We start from the raw sequence: 17,235 nt of genomic DNA, 5'->3' as shown, positions 1-17,235 counted from the left end.
ACACACTTGCAGAGATGAACTGTAAATGCACAGTTTTGTTATCAAGCTGCACAGCTGTACCGTTATCAGTTGCATGCTGAGAGTCTCTCTCCCACTGTCATGCGCCCACGAAGAGCTTTCCGCGGCAAAGCTCGCTCTTGGAGAGAGTGCCACGCTGCTGAAAGGTCCTTGCTGCTGCCTGCTGCTGCTGTATTGTCAAAAATTTTCACTTAACAATCAGTCAAGTTTATCGTGGCGCCTTAGTTTAGTTGAAAGAAAATTCGCGCTGCGCAACGCGTCCGGACATCGCTGGGGCAGCCCCAGCAGCAGCAGCAGCAGAAAAAAAGTGAACACAACGAACCAGAAATTGGAAAAGGAATAATTAGTGATAATCAAAAAAAAAGAAAAGTATGGCAAAGAGTGTTCTCTACTGGAAATTTGTGTCTGTGTGTGTGTTAAAATCTGGGAATGCTAAACGAGAACAACTGTACATGCCTGGTTAACCGTTATCGCAGCCTCGCAAAAAGAAAAAAACCGTGTTGGAAAGAACGAAAGAAAGAGAGGGGGTACTAGGCCGTATCGCTGTACAACTATCTGCCTAGCCCTTTTTGGAGAAGGTGTCACTTATTTGGATTAAAATTAAAATCGAAATTTGTGTGCAGTACACACACACATAGACACGGACACACGGACAGGGGCAACTATACAAACAAAATCAGAACGCATTAAAACGAACCTTGAGCAAATCAACCTTACACACACACACAGACGCAAACAAAAACCAACACATGTAAGGGCGACGTAAAGGATTTTCTTTTTTTGTATGCCCAAGAAGAAGAGAATCAAGAAAAGAAGGCTAGCCTAGAGGGTCGGAGAGTTTGATACCCTACAGGGCATCTTAATTATGGCAACTATGTATATGTATCTCAGATACTATATGTACATATATGTAATGCATTGTGCAGCAAAAATAAGTATGTATCTGTACGAGATTCCATTGAGATAGCTTTAAAACTAAAGCACTAATTGTGGCGGCATAGAAATAGGCAGATGGAAAGATAGACGAATGCTAAATCGACTCGGCTGTCGAAGCTGATCCAGATTAGAAATACTTTGCTTCGTGTTAAGAAATCTGGTAAAAACATAACACCCTTGAAAAGGGGTATTATAAGAAGCTCCGTTATGTTACACAGTCCGTCCGTCCGTCCGTTAGTCAGTCGTCGTCGAATTCAGCAATAGGGATACGACAGTCGAATATGAAAAGGAAGCAGAACTGAGCTCCACAACGGCCAGCGGGAGAGGGAGAGGGAGAGCCATACAGGAAAGACAGAGAGAGTGAAAACATGGCCACGAGAGAGGGAGCGGGAGCGAGTGTGCACCGTGGTCTGCGCGGGTGCTGAATGTGGTCGAAAATATTCATAATTTATTCAAAAATCTCGTAATAGATGTGGCAGGGAGAGGGGTGGGGGGGAGGCATCGAAATGGAATTGGCTGTGGGCAGGTGCAGCCTTCGGCTTGTGCATGAAAATTTGACAAGTCAATTTCAATTTCTGTCCCAAAATAGAAAACTCAATTTTCTCTAATTAACTTCCAGCGGAAATTGGTACTCTACATTCAAGGGGCGGAAAAGTAGGAAATGGAATACTGGATATACATACGTGTTCTGTGAGGATGGTCGGGACTATTGGGTGCATTGGGAGAATTTCCTAGAGCTTGGAACATTTTTCACGTGCTCAAACATTTCTAATTTAATCAAGGAACTCTGTGCTATCTCCATGCTGGGTCGTTCAAAAGTGTCATTTACTGATAAGAGACTCTAGTCAGGTCTTATCTTAACTTATTTTCGGGGGCACATCCAGTGACCAACGATGTGATTAAAATAAGCGATTTGCTACCCCGCCTTATCAAATGAAAATAACTCAATATATTACCTGAGAGTGTCCACATATATATTACAGTAGAAACATGGCTTGACATATCTTTGATTTGCATTTGGTCAACCGCCACCCACTGTACAGAACAGTGAAAAGCTTTTTGCTCGCACAAGGACGCTGCCGCCTTGGCTCTCCCACCCACTCCCACTCCCGAGCACGAGACGCCACGAGGCAGCGTTAAGTCTTAAATTTACCGTTAAAATTTGTGTTGTGTGAGAGTTTTTATACTGGGATACCTCGTAGGGATCAGAGCATATAATGGAGTACTATTCGCGTTGAAATGTTAGTTTAAAAGGAAGTATTTCCAAAGCCCGTGGGCACTCCTCTCTTTGTATGAGTCTACTCTATATGGCTGTTAAATTAAATCTGCTTAGCAGGTATCCCCATAGTCGAAATATCCCCATTCGTCTCCTTCGGATTCTGCTGTTTGAGTTTGAGCTTGGCATTGCTTCTATTTACCCAAGCGTCGTGTCGTTTCGTCTCCCAGTTTCCAGACCCCGTCATAAATAAATAAAGACACAACGCGGCAAACGAAAATGGATGTGCCTCATTCATAAACCAGAGCCTGGACAGGTCGGGTCGGGTGCGCTGATCAACGAAAAGTAAAACAAAAGCCCACTAGCAACTGCAAAAACCTCGCATAAAAAAAGGAGCGGACGCAACCATGCCGGAGGAGAAGGAAATGTCCGGAAATAATCTGGAAAACGGACAGGCCATGGCCACGGCTACGGCTACGGCCACGGCCAGCTCAACGCCAAGCAGGTCCAAGCAACAGCGCCAGAAGACGCCCACAAGGCGGCGTCCCCATGATAGTGATGTGGTCGCTGGAGGCGTTGGCATCACCGGCGGCGGCGTGGTCATCCTGCCGCAGCATGTGCTCAACGAGCTCTATCACAACTACTCCATTAAGCAGCGGCGCAGCGGCCTCAAGTGGTTCCTGTTCGCCGCCGTTCTCTTCAATGTTTGGACCATTTGCATACCCTGGGATCAGGCAATACCCACAAGAGGTGACTAATCCTTCGATCTGGTCTAGCCATAGATTTGGCAGGGTGTTTATTCACTTTTTATGTTATTTTTCAGTTGTAAACTGTTGCATGCTGGTGGCCTATTTGGCCCTAACGGCCCTGATGCACATTGGGCGACGCTCGGAGCAGCCTTCACTGAGACGTTTCCATCTAACATTCCTGACGATTATGCCGCGGGCTCTTTGGTTCCTATCCATGCTCCACTTTGCCGCCTATGTGATGCTGCAACCCAGCTTCTCTCCAAGGTAAAGGCACCCTTAAGATAAGTACTGAAAGGTATCTGGAAGTCTAAAATATCCTTTCTAGGGATGTACTGGGCTGGGCCATCTTGCTAAACTTCCTGATCTATGTGACGCTGCCGCTTCCTCTGATTTTCCTTGGTCTGGTGATTGGCTTCTGCACGTACTTCAATTGCCTGAGCCTCCCCGTTGGCTTCTCTCGTCCTGATCCCCTCATCTCGGATCAGGCGGCGGCCAATGCAGTTCTGATAGCCACCGCCGCCTTGATCGGTCTACTGTATTACTTTATGGGCGAGGCCAAGCAGAAGCGAGCCTTTTTGGAGGCCAAAAAGAGTCTGGAGGTGAAAATGGTCATCGAGGAACAGTCCGCCGAACAGGTGTGCATTTTTTGTATAGCATATCGTTGGATAAGGATTAATGTTTATTGTTTTCTATGATTAGGAACGCTTACTGTTGTCTGTGCTGCCCAAGCATGTGGCTATCAAAATGCGCGAGGACCTGGGCTCATCCAGTTCGGAGGCATTCAAAAAGATATACATGAGTCGACACGAGAATGTGAGGTAAGTTTGGGATCTAAAAAGGGTGTTTAATCTACAAGAAATGGTAATAAGATGAGCATTTATCATAGATATAATGATCCCTGTTCGTTTCGTTGAAATATAACGAGTAACGAGTTTTCCATTCGTTCCTTCTCTCAGTCGAGTGTCAAACCATGAGTTAGTCTCACTTATAGCATAATTTAGACCTCATCGCAATGGTAAAACCTCTGAATGAAACCCACTCTACTTCATGGCTATTTCCAACAAAATTACCCTCCATATACCGCAGTTCCTTTACTCGTTATTTGCATTCCTTTGCTTCAAATCACAATCAACTCTGTTTATTCCCAGCGGAAACATTTTCCAAAGTAAATGTAGCCCTATTTCCATATCCTACTTTCACTCAGTGCTGCATATTTGTAGGTGTTAATACTTAAATTAAATTCTATTGCATTGCCACTTGTTTAACCATTACATACTCTCTCTCTCGTTCTCCCACTCTGCCCACTGATTTCTTTTGTACGAATAAGCATACTATATGCGGACATAGTGGGCTTTACCGCCATCTCCTCGACATATAGCGCTCAAGACTTGGTTAAAATGCTTAACGAGCTCTTCGCACGCTTCGATAGGCTCGCCGAGGTAACAATTTCCATGCTGTATTTTTCTATCCTACTCGTCGTACATTTCTTTGTTGGTTTTCCATGTTTTTTTCGGAACTTTTTGTTTTTTCGTTATTCTTTTCTGTTATGTTTTCAGCTGTTCATTCACCTGGCTTTTGAGGGGGCATTATATTAGAAGAAGCTCCTCTCCTCTAATGATGATTATGATGTTTAAGATAAAACCATCTAGAGAATTTTTCATTTCCCCTTTTCGAGTGTATGTGTTTTGCCCTCCCCCCACTTTAATTTGAATTATTGTTACGTTTTCTCTGGCTGTCTTTTCATTTTGGTTTTTTTAGGGCCACCTTTTTTGGGGGTGTTGGGGCTGTTTGGGTGTGTGTCAGTGCCCCTAACTGACCCTAACAACAAAAGTTATGTCCAGTCAGGCGTACAAAATGTTTCGAGTTGATTTTTTCTCTCATGCGAATTATTTTTTATTTGAGTTATTTTAAGGGCCCCCGAGGAGTATCGTTACTGATTTTGTGTCGCTATTATTTTTAGCTTGAGTTAATTTGACTGCAATTTCGGTTGGGGGCGGGAGTGTCGGTATGTATGGGTTTTCCCTTTCATTGATTTGTGGGGGACTCCCTTTTGTTTTCAGTTCATTTGTTGTCCTTTTTGTTGGGTCAAAGGAGGGGACATGGAGGTGTCTTTAAGGGGTTATATGGTTATCAGTTGATACAATTTGGTAAGGAATATATTTGGTTTATACTTTTTAAGGGTTAACCCTTTTGTTGGGTTTCGTTTTAACCATCATGATTAATTATTTTTTATTTTTAAAAACCCCTACTTTTAATCTTTGATGCTCATTAAATCACTTGACTCTAAATCGCATTTGGATTCTCCTTTAGAAATATCAACAATTGCGCATTAAGATTCTGGGCGATTGCTATTATTGCATTAGCGGTGCCCCCGACGAGCGACCGGATCATGCGGTTATGTGTGTGCACATGGGACTCTCTATGGTGAAGGCCATCAAGTGAGTATGAGTATTCTAGTTGAGTGAGAAGCTCCCCAAAGGACAGAAGGGACGACATGCGACATGCGGCATGCCACAGCCATGGCAGGCAGTGTCCCCAGTGCCGTCGACAAGCGACAGGGCGACAGGCGACGCCAAATCAACGTTTGTTCAATTAATAATAATTGCACTTAAGCACGCGCGCGCGGTCGCTTCCCTGTTGCCTGTCGCGACTCCAGAGGCCCAGAGGCCCAGAGCCCCAGAGCCCGGAGCCCATGTCCAAACGGTAGTCCGGACTAGCGCCACTAACCTGCCACATGATGATGTTGCGTGTGCCTCTACTCTACTCTACTGTCCCCTTTTTGTGTGCAGGTATGTGCAGCAGAAGGCCAATTCACCTGTTGATATGCGTGTTGGCATACACACGGGCGCTGTGCTGGCAGGGATACTCGGCCAGCGGCAATGGCAGTTTGATGTCTACTCCAAGGACGTTGAGCTGGCTAATAAAATGGAATCCAGCGGCATGGCGGGGTATGTTGTAACTCTCACACCATCTCCCATCTCTCATGCCACCCACTGTTGCATAATTGATAACGGGGGTCCAGGCCACACTTGTGGCAAGTGCTTATTATGATTTGACTTTCGTCACTTCGGTATGCAAATTTATGGGTTCTGTTTGTGCACCCGCCCACTCTCACACACTCTCCCACACTCCCCCACTGCCTGACTGGGTGCATGGATAAGTGCTCATGCAAATTGTTTTCTTTTGCTCCCCCCTTACACGCTCAGACGCGTTCACATTTCGGACAAAACGTTGGCCTTCCTCAACGGGGAGTTTGAGGTGGAGCCCGCCTTTGGCGAGAAGCGGGAGGAGCTATTGCGCATAGCCGGATTGAAGACCTTCTTCATAACCAAGGTGGTTAAGCCGGTAAGTGGAGGAGGAGAAGGAGGAGATATATGTATATAACCTAATTCATGTGTAATTCTCGCCCAGTTTGCGTCGCCCTGTGCCAAGAAAATCAACGAATCGCAAGCCGAAAACTCACAGCTTAGCCCCAATGGATCCACCACCGATGTCGTTTCCGGTGGCGGAGAGGACAACGATGCCACGCTGGATGATGAGGAACTGCTGGCCCAGAGTGCCACCACGAATGGCCACCAAACAGCCGAGGCAGAGGATGAGGAGGAACAGGTCAAGTTGGAGAACTTTAAGCAGCGCTTGAAAGACGAGCTCGTCACTCGAGATGGGCATGAGTAAGTCTACAGGATATCTCCAGGCTAAACATCAATTGAATGACTCTTTCTTCAAAAGGAACCTCACCAAGGACACCAACATATTCCTGCGCTTCAAGAACCCACAATTGGAGCAATCCTATGCCGTGTACCGAGAGCCCTACAGCTCCCTGCCGCTGCTGGCGGCACTCCTGGTGCAGTGCATCGACGTGCTATACTCCTACTTGGTGCTGCCCCGCTCCACGCTGCATTTCATCAACATAGCGGCGCCACTGGTGCCCATTGCCATGCTGGTGGTGATCAGCATTGCTGAGAGCTTCAGCGGCATGCTGCCCAAGTTCTTTGTGGACGTGAGCAAGCGCTTCAATGACATTACCTTCGTGCGGGAACTGGCGGCCATAATTATCGCCCTCACCATTGGCCTGAGCAATGTCATCGACATGGTTCGTTTCCGAGTCTCAGTCTGAGGCGTGCTCAAGTCCTTTACATTGTATTGATTTTCATCATCGAATTTTCCTTGACAGTTCTTCTTCGTCACCTTCGTGCGCACCGAGCACATTGTGAGCGAAAGCGAATTCAATGCCACGGCTGGTCTGGGACTGGGTCTGGAGGCCGATGTGGATGTGGATGTGGCCGGCGCGGAGGCGGTCACCGCCGAGCACCTGCTGCCCGAATCGTTTGTGGAGCAAATGCGCGATGCAGTACCCACAGAACGTGTCCTATATCCGTCCTATTTGAGCAATTTCGGTGTCCTAATATTGATTGCGATTGCCGTGATTGCTCAGCTCACGCATCTGACTAAAATACTCCTATTATTGTCCATTGCGGGTGGGTCTATCCTCGTACTATCTAGCCTTGACATTTGTAATCTTAATTTTTGATTCGATTTCGTACAGCTCTGCATTGCTACTTCAACATATTCATCATGCAGGACCTGTATGCCTTGGAGGATGACCTGGCACATCAGCCGTAAGTGGAGGATATATATTTTTAAGGCTGTCATTGGAGTGGAGAGATAATTACCATATATAAATAATTTAAGGGGTCTTTAGAGGCAAAAACGAAGAACTAATTAATTCAATTACTAGAGAAATGTTAGAGTATGAGAAATTGATTGAATCAAGGCTTTGTTCTGATTTTGAGTGGTTCTTTAGTTTATCGTATACTCAAAAAAATGTTTCTTTGTCTTTTCAAAGATATGGCATCCCTTATCACGAAATATTTATAATCCTTTTATTATATTTTCCCAGCATCATATCCTCACGATACTGTGCCTCTGGACTTCTGCTGGTGGCAGCCCTAGCTCTGAGCACCTTGGCCCGACATGTAAGTACACATTATCCCACATAATGCTTCACTTAGACCTAATGGAACTATCTTTTCCAGATGGATCACGAGGATCGGGTGATCTTCAAATGGAAAACCGAGGTGGCGGAACAGAAAGAGACCGCCAACGATATGCGGCAGCGTAACGAGGCCTTGGTGTACAATGTTTTACCCGTTCATGTTGCTGAACATTTCATGAAGAATACCAAGCGATCACATGATGATCTCTACTCTCAGAGCTATTCCGAGGTGGGAGTATTATTTGCCAGCATGCCAAACTTTTCAGGTAAACATAGGAAACACGGAACTACGACAATATTTTTAAAATTATTAAAATGCTCTTTTTGAACAGATTTCTATTCGGAGGAAACCGTGAATAATCAGGGTCTGGAGTGTCTACGTTTTCTAAATGAAGTTATCTCTGATTTTGATGCGGTATGCGCTACACAACTTAAACTTGAACCAAGCCTGTTCCAATTCGACTTCTTTTTATTTAAGCTATTGGAACTGCCACAGTTCCAGGATATCATCAAAATCAAGACTATTGGCTCGACTTATATGGCCGCCAGTGGCATAAATCTTCAGCGGAATCTTCGCTCGGATGCTTCCATCACCGAGCGCTGGGCCCAGTTGGCCGTGCTCGTCGAATTTGCATTGGAACTCACGCACACTCTGCAAGGCATTAACGAGCAGTCTTTCAATCACTTTGTCCTCAAGATGGGCATAAATCATGGACCCATAACCGCTGGTGTGATCGGTGCTAGGAAGCCGCACTATGATATCTGGGGCAATACGGTGAATGTGGCATCCCGCATGGAGAGCACTGGCAAGGCCGGCGCCATTCAGGTCACCGAGGAAACGTGCAACATTCTCCAGAAGTTTGGCTATACATTTCAGCAACGTGGCCTGGTGTCGGTCAAGGGCAAGGGTCAATTGATGACCTACTATTTGCAGGTGCGCTTTCTGAGTCCCTCCATAGAAGATCTATTAATAATTACATATGATGTAAATCTTTCCCAGGGCAAGTCTAAGCCTTGTGCAGAGCCTGAAGCTACTCCGGCAGCCATTGAGCTACATGATACTCTGGATTCCACCACGGAGCTGGATATCTCGGACATCAAGACGCCCCTGCTCAAACTGAAGGGCCAGGAGGCGCCAGCGGCGGGGGAGAGTGGACAGAGTGGGCCGGCGCCCAGTCTGGGCAATGGCAGTGCCGGCCAAGTGGGAGAATCTCAATCTTTATTGGAATAATTTGCGACTTTTTTCTTAGATTTCTATTTTAATTTGCATTTCCATTTAGACTGTGTGCGAGTGTATCTATGAGTGTGTGCTTGTGTGCCTGTGTGAGTGTGGCTGTGTGGATTATACTGTTATAAAACTGTTATTGCTATACATTTGGTTTTGCCTCCGTATTCGTGTGATATTCTATAGAAAAAACCATTCTAATTTAGTTAAAATTATAAATTTACTTTCAAAAAGTTTGTAAACTGTGTACCTAAGAAAACAAAACGATAATGTATAACTTTTAAATATATATTTAACTATGGCTAAGTACTTTTAATTAATTGTGAATTATCTATTGTTTCAAACAACAAATTGTTATCTCATTTCCAAGGAACTGTAATATAAGTGATCCCCACTTTGCTTAACACCAAAAAACTAATCGATGTGTAGTTGAAGTAGGAGACAACAACAACCATTCCATTTTGCATCTGAATGTGTAAAATAAACGAGTCTTAAATAGTAATTATGTATGCGCATAAACTAAACAATAGTAATATACATATGTACGACTATATACTTATATGCTAAGTCCTATAGAATCCGTATCCCACCACAAACAAACTGCAACCCACAAGCAAGTCCAAATATAGTCGAACAAAATTTAATTAAATTATAAATTAGTTAATGAGAGATGTTAGTGAGTATCGAAACCATAGATGGCATAGAAATCCTAGGCATGCGTACCATTAACTACGTTAACATATTTACATATATATAAAAATGCATACATACATACATACATACTATATATATAGGCATATATAGTTATATACAAACTATTATATATAGCATCGCATGCTTATTAGAACATTTCAACGAATTAGCAAAGGAAGCAAACAACAAACGAACTTACATAGCAAACAAATCGAATAGAAAGCGAATAGAAACTACTATACAAGTGTAAAACGTTTTCAAATTGATCTAAAAATTGGTATCTAAGTATCTATTTGTCATGTCCATGTCCCCCATTAATTTCCTTTTTGTTTAATGGCTAAAAGCAGGACAATCAATTAAGGAAAACAGCAGCATTGGTGATTGAATTATAGCTTTTCCAAAATTTTACAGTTTCTCTCTCCACTGGTTAACTAAAACACAAATAGATACAATTTGTAAAACTATAATTTCCTTACAGAAATGCTTTAACTTAAGGCCATACCATACCATACCATACCTGTTAGATGTTGTGTTTTTAGCTTTTAAAACATTCAACAAAAACTAAGCATTTGCAATTTTTTATAATTTCGAAAAGAAAACTAAAATGAACCAAAAGAATTAAAAAAAAAACAACATACCAAACAATTAGAACATTATAGTAAAAAATAAATAAATAACAACTAAGCCAAAACTTTTTCTCTATGGGGATTCAAATTTGCGCGCACTGCATGAACACGGAACTAGTTTGTGAACTGGTTTCGATTAGTATTAGAAAATAGCTTCAGAACGATTATATACTTTTATAAATTCTCGAAAAAAATCGTTCACATAAATAAAACAAATACACATTTGTCAATAAACAGCTGATATTAAACAAGCATAAACAGCTGTACTAGGGTAGTGGAAGCCGTTAGATTTACCCGAAAATTCGCCAGCTCTCGTCGCGCACTGCATGTCTTCGCAGTCCTATTGCCGTCCCCGTCTGACGACCCATTTGTCAAAAGCCAAAACTTTTTCTCTATGGTGTTCAATGGTTCTATGGATTCAAATTTGCGCGCGCATGAACACGGAACTAGTTTCAATGGCTAGTTTGAAAGTTTGAATCGTCCAATTGCTAAAATTGCGGAATTCGCTGCTGTAAGAAACACATTAGGAATTGTTCTGTGCAAACTGAACATTGAATGCACTATCTGTCAAAGAATAGTAGTTCCTGATGGAAAGAGCATCCGTGGAATTAAAAATCCAACACGAGCTCTTTTTGAACATTCTGTTGAGGAACGTATAACAAGTCCATCGCTAAGCGAAGAGCCATCGGCAAAGGAGAACAAGATGAGAATGGAAGAGACGAAAATTTGTATACACACATATTCTTACCGCCGCTGCGACGGCATTTTTTCAGTACCAAATAGACATCGAACTGGACAAGAACAAAATAAATACAGTCCACTAAAATCAAATCCGTCGAGCATATTATTCGCGAACATTCTTTGGTCCTTCGAGCCGGATTCTTGAACAGTTTTGTGTGCTTTGGTGTTCATTGAAAATTGTTTACAATGGAACAATTAAAGGCATTGGTAAAAGCCCGTGGCAGACTCAAGGCCATTATCACACGCGCATTGGCTTGGGCTGAACGGGAGGAACCAACTACAACGGCGCAGGTCACCTCACGAATGGAACTGCTCCAATCGGCTTGGAAAGAGTTCTCACAACTTGGAGATTCCATAGCCCTTCTCGAACACGTGGATGGGTATGGGGATCCAGAGGAAGACAATGCACTCTACGAGGAAAAGTATCTATTGGCACATGCAATGATTTTGGAGAAAAAGGGGTTAGTACAACCAACTACAACTGCAACGATCAAAGGGGATGGCAGCAGAGAGCTTCATCTAAACAACGACGCAGTACTCAGCCTGCTACAACAGCAACAACAGCTATTTGAACAGTTAGCTGCAAACCAGAACACGACGAACATGTCTATGCGTGCTGCTGGAGAGAGCGAGAGCGTCGAGTTTAGAGGCTCGGTAAATTCGAATTCTGCAGTTGGTGCGGTCACACCAATACAGAGCGAATTGCCAAAAATTCAAATCAAACGGTTCGCTGGCAGCTACACAGAGTGGCCAGCATTTCAGGATATCTATGAAAGTACAATTCATTTGAAAACACTACTCATCGATGAGGCTGCCAACTTGGTACGACATTTGGCGATCACGGACACTGCTTACAACACTGCATGGGAGCGTCTCAAGGAAAGGTACAATCGGCCGAGGCATATCGTAAACTCGTTTTTGAAACAATTTATGAGGTTGCCCACAACTACTAAAATTGATGCGGCGATTTTGCGTAAAGTGTCCGACGGTGCAAACGAAATTGTACGTGGTCTGGACGCCGTAAATCAAACGGGACGCGACTGTTGGATTATATATCTAGCACTGGAAAAACTTGATGCCGACACGAGGCGCAGGTGGATTGAACGCAGTTTGAATAAAGACTCACCCACTCTCGACGACTTCTTCAAGTTCTTGGATGCTCGTTGCGAGGAATTGGAACTAAGCAAAGGGGAGCCTGCGTCTGAAGGGAAAACAGTAACTCACGGGGACAAATCAAAAAGAATCACACACTCGATGGTGGCAGTTGAAGGCAGCAACTGCAACAAATGCCATTCGACACAACACATTCTGTATGGCTGTCCACAATTTTTGGAAATGACAGGTTTGCAAAGGCGCTCTTTTGTAAAAGATAAAAATCTATGCTATAACTGTTTGAAGCCTGGTCATTTGAGCAACAAGTGTAAATCAAAATACACATGTAAACAATGCAAAGGTCATCACCATTCACTACTCCATTTACCAGATACTACATCGGGTATTATCGGGACCTTTGCGCAAACAAAAGGGGATAATCAGAGCAATTCAAACGCGCATTATAGCACTTCGCTGACTTCAAGTCACATTGCCCAAGCAGAGGGCACACCATCGATTGTATGTGCGCAAGGCACTGCACAATCTACTCAAGCAAAAGGATTGAACAGAAGCACATTACCCACGGCCATGGTTTATGTTAAAAACGCAAATGGGGACTACATAACAGTTCGCCTCTTATTGGATACTGGATCAGAACTCTCGTATATATCGGAACGTTGCATTCACGCTCTTGGATTGGCACGTTCACAATCACGCATCCTTATTTCGGGAATATCTTCAGTAAAAGCCGACACCACAAGGGGATTCAGCACACTTCACATCAAGTCCCGAATTTCTGAGGATTATTTGACTGTAAACGCCCATGTACTTGGCAGAATCACTTCATCAATGGGAAGGCAAAACGTTGATGCATCGGCACTCGATGTGTTTAGTGATCTTCAATTGGCTGACACACACTTCTGCACAAACGCACCAATTGACATACTATTGGGTAGCGAACACGTATGGTCTACATTTACAGGAAGGAAGATGTATGACAGCAAGGGCAATCTTATCGCCATTTCATCAATTTTTGGATGGGTTATTACGGCACTCATGACACCCCAAGCAAGCAACGCAATTTCACTAACAACAACATTGGATATAGATGCTTCGCTCCAGAAGTTTTGGGAGCTGGAGAACGTCGACTGCACGACCAAACTTGAACCCGAAGATGAACAGGTCGAGAAACACTTTCTCACCACACACACTCGCGATGCAAATGGGAAGTATATCGTGGAGCTTCCATTCCACACCACACACCCGGAATTTGGAGATACTCTACAAGGAGCTCTACAGCGTTTCAAAATGGTTGAACGTCGCTTGCAACAGAATGAGCAGCTACGAATACAATACATACATTTCATGCGAGAATATCAGACTTTGGGACACATGCGACAACGGCCAACGGAAGAAATCACCTCTGGGCAACATTTCTACATGTCACACCACCCTGTGTTGGGTCGAAAACTCCGAGTAGTTTTCGACGGGTCATTCCGCGACGCCAATGGTAAGACTTTGAACGACACTCTCTTTACAGGGCCGAGCATTCAACGCGATCTGTTTGCTGTGTGCCTGCGCTTCAGAATGTACAAATTCGTATTCTCAGCGGATATTGTGAAAATGTTCCGCCAAATATGGGTCTGCAATAAGCATCGAGATTTTCAGAGAATCGTTTGGAGGGAAGATCCAACCGATCCAATCAAGCACTTTCAACTATGTACCGTCACCTACGGAACTTCATGTGCGCCATTCCTAGCGGTTCGGGTGTTGCAACAACTGGCTTCGGATCATCATCATGAATTTCCGAATGCTGCAAAAATCCTACTGGAAGATTTCTACGTTGACGATGTTCTTACTGGATCAAACAGTGAGGATGAGCTACTGCGGAACCGGAACGAACTTATACAACTAATGTCCTGCGCCAAGCTAGAGCTCGGGAAATGGGTATCCAATACCAAAGGCATAGCAGAGGAGGATACCGACGCCTACACACAACCAAGTCAATGGTCACCAGTAAAGGTTCTGGGACTCTACTGGCATCCTGGAAAGGACACGCTAACATACAATGTGGGTCTATCTGCAAATCCTAACTGCACAAAAAGTCAAGTCTTGTCCGATGTTTCACGGATATTCGACCCACTTGGACTCTTGGCACCCGTCGTGGTTCAGTTCAAGATTCTTTTTCAGCGACTATGGTTACTCAATCTGGATTGGGATGATCCACTTCCAACAAAACTGGCGGACAATTGGCTGAAGTGGCGCGCTGACCTCGACACATTGCAGCAGTTTCAACTACCACGTTTGGTTGTCAACTACGCAGACAACATCGAGTTGCACGGATTCTCCGATGCTTCTATCAAGGCATACGCGGCTGTAGTTTACAGCAGAGTAATACACGACGACGGCTCTGTGTCCGTATCTTTAGTGGCTGCAAAGACAAGGGTGGCTCCACTCAAGAAGCAATCCTTGCCACGCCTGGAGCTTTGCGGAGCACTTCTTCTGAGCCAACTCATACGATCAATTAAGGCTGGATTACGACACAAAGATACAACTGTATTTGCATGGTGCGACTCTACAATTGTATTATCGTGGTTATCATATGCACCAGCCCAGCTGAAGACGTTTGTTGGGAATCGAACCTCGGAAATTCTGGATTCCATTCCATGCCATGCTTGGCGTCATGTGGACTCCAAAACAAACCCAGCTGACTGTGCGTCCAGAGGCCTCATGGCTGCCGATCTCATCGACTTTCGGCTGTGGTGGACTGGTCCTTCATGGCTACGTGACAACGATCAATTCTTGGTAAAGTTGAACAACTCAAAGTTTTACGTTACTCTTTCAGAAACTGGCATACAAAACGAAGTCAAAACCAATTGTTTGTCTACATTGGCCGAATCACAATTGGATAATCCGCTGGAAGAACTAATAGCCCGAGTCTCCTCCTGGTGGAAGCTGGTGCACACTATTGGCTATGTCCTTCGCTTCATCCAACGCACAAAACATCCATCTCGGGACAGGAGCTCCCAATCTCTAACATTTCATTAGATACGGACTGCACGGATTCTGTGTTTGCGTTACGCGCAAACCTGCTTTCAAGATGACTACCAATTGCTACTTGCCAAGAAGCCATTACGGAGCCGATCGGAGCTTGTGAAACTGTCACCAATCATTGACAAAGACAATCTACTCTGGGTCGGCGGACGATTGCATCACTCTCAATTGCCAGAAGAGGCGAAACATCCAGTTTTGCTGCCAAAGACTCATCGCATCACGAAACTGATCTTGGGCTGATCTACCCAGCATTCGTATCACACAAGCACTGCCATTTGTCAACACCGGTTGCGACTATGCTGGGCCAATTCTTCTCAAGGATGGCAAGGTTCGCAAACCACGTATAAGCAAGGGCTATATATGCCTATTCGTTTGCCTGGTCACATCGGCAATACATTTGGAACTTGCTACGGATCTCACCACTGAAACGTTCCTGGCTGCACTGCGGCGCTTCATATCTCTACGTGGCAAGTGTGCCAAAATCTACAGTGACAACGGCACAAATTTCATCGGCGCGAAACGCTCACTTGATGAAATGCAAACCCTACTGGCGTCACAGCAACACACCGACCTGGTTACTCATACCCTGGCGGATGACGGCATACAATGGGTATTAATTCCGCCTGGCTAACCTTATTGGGGTGGAAAATGGGAATCGGCAGTTCGATCTGTTAAACTGCACCTTCGACGAGTCGTCGGAACCTCAATGCTTACATTTGAGCAGATGCGTACCCTACTTGCGCAAGTCAGCGCAGTGGTCAACTCACGTCCTCTATGCTACACACCGGATACTGAGGTCAACTATTTATCGCCGGCTCACTTCTTAATTGGACGACCATTCACCACTATACCGGAGGCTGACTTGGGTCACATTACTGTGGGTCGATTGGGGTACTGGCAGAGTATCCAGGCTATGTACCAAGGCTTCTGGAAACAATGGCATCAGGAGTACCTGACCACTCTTCAACAGCGTCCAAAGTGGACCACGTCAAACCCTAATATCTCGATCGGAGACGTTGTGCTTGTTAAGGAGTCCAACAGCCCACCGGCTTCATGGCACATCGCAAGAGTTATAGAAGCCTATCCAGGAAAGGACGAACTGGTTCGAGCTGTCAAGCTCAAGACCGCATCTGGAGAATTAACCCGACCAATTACTAAAATCGCGGTATTGCCCCGTTCCGAAACTTTGTTTCAGGGGGGGCCGGGATGTTGAGGAACGTATAACAAGTCCATCGCTAAGCGAAGAACCATCGGCAAAGGAGAACAAGATGAAATCGAGAGTAACTCAGAAGCCTCACGCTTGCGCAGAGTTCTCTCGAAGACAACACCCACCCTGGGCTACTTGAAGAACACCGACCAGTCGTGGACTACGTCCAGCGAGGAGTCGCTAAATCTTCTCCTAAATACCCACTTCCCTGGCTGCGATGAAAACAGACCCAACTACCTTGCGCCTCCTTCTGTCGCCTCAAATGCCATCTTGAGACTGCTAAGCCAGGAGAACATTTCCTGGGCGATCAGAAGCTTTAAACCCTACAAGTCCGCGGGGCCAGACGGCATTTTCCCTGCCCAACTGATTCACGCGGGACATAAAGCCATTAACTGGCTCAAAATAATTTACGAGGGAATCTTCTCCCACGGGTGCATTCCTGACACCTGGCTTCAGACCAAAGTCGTATTCATACCCAAGGCAGGCAAGCCCTCGCACACTGCCCCAAAAGATTTCAGACCCATAAGTCTATCGTCTTTTCTTCTAAAGGCGATGGAGCGGCTCCTGGGGCTGCATCTAACGGCGTGCATTCCGTCCAGTCTGATCTCAGACTCCCAGCATGCCTATCGGAAGGGAAGATCCACCGAAACGGCCCTACACTCGATCACATCGATCATCGAAG

General features: G+C 44.9%; 1 protein-coding gene across 2 annotated transcripts; it reads left to right on the top strand.

The window, feature by feature from the left end:
* Window positions 1-29: 29 nt before the first annotated feature.
* On the top strand, window positions 30-10,518 carry LOC108163161 (adenylate cyclase type 3). 2 transcript variants are annotated; one of them, XM_017298281.2, is made up of 18 exons: window positions 31-387; window positions 2,401-2,920; window positions 2,994-3,183; window positions 3,245-3,554; window positions 3,619-3,737; window positions 4,247-4,358; window positions 5,230-5,357; window positions 5,709-5,867; window positions 6,126-6,264; window positions 6,331-6,590; window positions 6,649-7,012; window positions 7,094-7,397; window positions 7,466-7,538; window positions 7,820-7,895; window positions 7,956-8,181; window positions 8,248-8,330; window positions 8,394-8,849; window positions 8,916-10,518. In XM_017298281.2, exons 2-18 carry the CDS (start codon window positions 2,578-2,580, stop codon window positions 9,144-9,146), a joined length of 3,573 nt encoding a protein of 1,190 aa, XP_017153770.1. In that variant the 5' UTR covers window positions 31-387; window positions 2,401-2,577; the 3' UTR covers window positions 9,147-10,518. The 2 variants fall into 2 exon arrangements, with proteins under 2 accessions (XP_017153771.1, XP_017153770.1); XM_017298282.2 differs by lacking the exons at window positions 4,247-4,358; window positions 6,126-6,264; window positions 6,331-6,590; ... (6 more) ...; window positions 8,394-8,849; window positions 8,916-10,518 and having other exon boundaries at window positions 30-387; window positions 5,709-5,801.
* Window positions 10,519-17,235: the final 6,717 nt, after the last annotated feature.

The sequence above is a fragment of the Drosophila miranda genome, chromosome 4, assembly GCF_003369915.1.
Source record: "Drosophila miranda strain MSH22 chromosome 4, D.miranda_PacBio2.1, whole genome shotgun sequence".
NCBI classification, from domain to species: Eukaryota; Metazoa; Arthropoda; class Insecta; order Diptera; family Drosophilidae; genus Drosophila; species Drosophila miranda.
The sequence above is the reverse complement of the archived record's forward strand: the minus strand, read 5'-3'. Positions and strand labels throughout refer to the sequence as shown.